The following is a 3752-nucleotide window of genomic DNA, read 5'->3' on the forward strand; positions in this document are numbered from 1 at the left end:
CATGACAAGAAACCAGCCAGTTCTTGTTCAATTCCAAAGGACACGGATATATACAAAATTGAAGTTCCAGATCATGATTGTTCCGCGTTCTTACGTAGTACAAGGCCGCACAGATACATGGATACCACTATTTATAATTAAAAAGCACGGGACTTATTTCAAATCCATTTTGACCTTTTGCAGCATCATTTGAATAAAATAAAGGGAAAAAGTGAGATGCTAGTATAAAATATTAGTAATTAAGCTCTTCCAATAAAGTTGGGCACAGGGGAAGTAGCTAGTTTATATACATGTACGGTTATGGATAAAACTAGAACAAATACCCTAGCAGACTGTGTATGTATTTTCTAATTTTAATGTATGTCTCTTCCTCGTTTAATAAAGAAGTCAGTTTCTGGATTAGTGAGTAATGTAAATATATTGAACTCTTAAGAAGTGAAAAATGGAAACCAAGTTTTTGTTGCCGTGAGTTAACTTTGGGGAATAAGGAATGTAGGGATATTTTGGGTATGAGATTATGTAATTGATATCCTAGTATATTTAGGATAATGGTTTCCTAGTTTGTAGGAGATTGTATAAGCTTTATATATTCCTCTATGTGAGAAGAATAAACAATTAGATCAATATTCATGGAAACCCTAGAATTCTATCTTGGTATCAAGAGCAGGTTCGGCTTGCCTTCGACAATCAGCATACTCTCTCACAGTCTAAACCATAGACTGCGTTAGAAACAGAAAAAACAAACCGCAGTCTTTGTAAATATCAAAGCTGCAAAACCTAAACCAATCTATCCAAAATATTAAAAAAAAAAAAAAGAAAAAGTTGTTGCGATGGCTGGAGAACAAAAGTCAGAATTGATTCCCGTGCACACCGTGTCCAACCCAGGCGAGTCTACCAACATCAACGCTATTCCATTCGGGTTTCGGCTGAGTGACTCGAACTTCAAAGTTTGGTCGAAGATGATGGAGGTTCATGCTTTAGGGCTCGGCAAGCTAGGGTATCTAACAGGGAAAATTCCTGTGATCGAGGAAGATGCTCCGGGGTATGCGAGGTGGTCAACTGAAGACGCTATTGTGCGAGGATGGCTGCTAAAAACCATGGAAACACACTTTCTTGGTCTCTTTATAGACCTGCCCACGGCCAAGGATATCTGGGAGAGTGTCACCTATATGTTCTATGATGGTTCTGATGAGTCACAATATTATGAACTCCTATGCAAGGCTACACGGACAAGACAAGATGGTTGTCCGGTTAACCTGTACTTCACCAAATTGAAGGGTGTATGGCAGGACCTTGACAAGAGACGTCCTCTTCGTATGGTGTGTGGAGCGGATTTGAAAACTCGTAAAGAGGAACTTGCAAAGGATAGGGTGTATGATTTTCTTGCTGGGTTAGATAGTGGTTTTGACCAAGTTCGGAGTGAGATTCTAAGGATGAAGCCTATTCCTAGAATAGAAGAATGTTTTAATTAGTACGACGCGAATCTCAAAGGCAGGCCACTATGATGGGAACAAAGACCACCACGCCAGCAAGACCCTCTATGGCTATGGCAACTAAAGCGCCTAATTCTCATGCACCGTCTATTGGAAACTCTCGGTCATCCCGTACACAGGAGGATATTGATAAAGATAAACTCCATTACAATCACTGTAATGGAACCAGACACACTGAGGAAACCTGTTTTGAAATCCATGGTTACCCAGAATGGTATTGGGAAAGGAAAAAAGAATTGAAATCACGAGGAAACAAACGCACCTCAAGACAAGTGCGAGTTGCTATTGCAGCAACACCGAATAGAGGAGGTCACATTGGGCCCAAAGCCCAACAGGAAAAGGGTGGTAACGGCAGTGGTGTTGTGGCTGTTGCGGCGGGCCAACCAGGGCCTTCCCACCTTGTCATGGCAGAAGCCTAGTCAACAAGGTAGGCAGTGGAGGCAACATCAAATGTGGATGAAACCGGTCCATTACTATCTCTAATCAATCAAATTTCAATGAATGACAACTTGGAAGATTTAGATAAAATCGGTACTGTTTTGATATCGTCCACCAAAAGAGATACTGGTTGGATAATTGACTCTGGAGCTACAGATCATATGACTTACGATGCATCATTATTTTATCACATGACTCCACCATCTAAAGAGGATGTCATCACAGCCAATGGTGATGTTGCTCCTGTAACGAGAGCCGGTTCTATTTCCCTTACTCCATCTTTGTCCATTCACAATGCACTACTTGTTCCATCATTGTCCAATCATTTACTTTTTGTTGGTCAAGTGACTGGGCAATTAGATTGTGTTGTGTTAATATTTCCCACCTTTTGCCTACTTCAGGATATCCAAACTCAGGCGATAATTGGGCGTGGTACTAAGAGGAGAAGGTTATACTATGTGGATGATATGTCAGCAAGCAAAGTGAATCAAGTGCATAGTAGCCAGTCGAACAAGAATAAGACAATCTGGTTATGGCATCGTCTATTGGGGCATGCATCTGTTAGTTATTTGAAAAAATTACTTCCATCTTTATTTTGTGGCATTTCAGACTCTGATCTTCAGTGTAATGATTGCATTCTAGGAAAAAGCCATCGTACTTCTTATTATTTGAGTTTAAATAAAAGAATAGTGTCGTTTGAGTTAGTCCATTCTGATATGTAGGGGCCTTCTCCAGTTATTACTATTCATAGAGTTCGTTGGTTTATTATCTTTGTAGATGACTTCACCAGAATGACATGGCTTTATACTATGAAACAGAAAAGTGAGGTTGGGAAAATTTTCCAACAATTATCACATGGTTGAAAATCAATACTCTCTTCCCCTTAAGGTTCTCCGGTTCGATAATAATGGCAAATATATCAGTACTGAAGTCTCTCAATTTTTCCAAGAGCGTGACATTCTTCATAAGACTACTTGCCCACAAACCCCACAACAAAATGGGGTTGCTGAACGCAAAAATAGACATATTTTGGAAACCACTTGAGCACTTCTCATTAGGGCTCACGCCCCTCACTCTTATTAGACGGATGCCGTCAGATATTCAGTTTATCTAATGAACCGAATGCCCACCAGAGTACATAATTTTCGAACTCCTATAGAGGTTTTTGCTGACCATGTGACGATACCATCTTCTCTTCAATTGTCACCACGTATTTTTGGGTGTGTGACCTATATACACCTCCACAAAAATCAACGCAGTAAGTTGGATACGTGTGTAGTTCGATGTATTTTTTTGGGCTTTAATGGTTAGTAAAAAGGATACCGATGTTACCAGCCACCGACGAAGCATACATATGTCACTATGGATGTTACGTTTTCTGAGCACAAGATGTTCTTTGTCACTGATCACACCAACTTTAACCTTCAGGGGGAGATGAATACACATGAAGATTACAGTTGGATTGATCTTCCAACTGGGCAGAAAGATGGCCACCATGAAACACAATAATGTGACACTTGCCAGAATGAAAACTACCACGGTGACAGCATCTGCCAGCAAGGCCGACAGTTGCCATCCTTCTCAATTTGTGAGTCTGAGCTCAATAGTGTGAGTGAGCCCAATCTGGGCTTGGCTAGTTTGGAAACCAGTGAAGCTGCAAATGTGATCCAGTCCGAGAGTGGTCCCGAGGGAAGCGCACAGCCTAGTGCACAGTGTCAAAGTAGTAGTGGGCTGCAATCATTGCCCAAAAACTCTGACAACCAAAACACTTCAAGAAATAACCCTCCTCTAGTTGTACCCGTCCATGTGCCCGAGGATATC

At 41.0% G+C, this 3752-nt stretch overlaps 1 protein-coding gene across 1 annotated transcript; it reads left to right on the forward strand.

Annotated features, from left to right (window-relative positions):
* Window positions 1–830: 830 nt before the first annotated feature.
* On the forward strand, window positions 831–1472 carry LOC137736188 (uncharacterized). The gene has a single exon (XM_068475511.1). It carries the CDS (start codon window positions 831–833, stop codon window positions 1470–1472), a length of 642 nt encoding a protein of 213 aa, XP_068331612.1.
* Window positions 1473–3752: the final 2280 nt, after the last annotated feature.

The sequence above is a fragment of the Pyrus communis genome, chromosome 6, assembly GCF_963583255.1.
Source record: "Pyrus communis chromosome 6, drPyrComm1.1, whole genome shotgun sequence".
NCBI classification, from domain to species: domain Eukaryota; kingdom Viridiplantae; phylum Streptophyta; class Magnoliopsida; order Rosales; family Rosaceae; genus Pyrus; species Pyrus communis.

Bases quoted from the DNA above. Each gene is read 5' to 3' on its own strand.
- LOC137736188 (XM_068475511.1), top strand. From the start codon at position 831: ATGGCTGGAGAACAAAAGTCAGAATTGATTCCCGTGCACACCGTGTCC.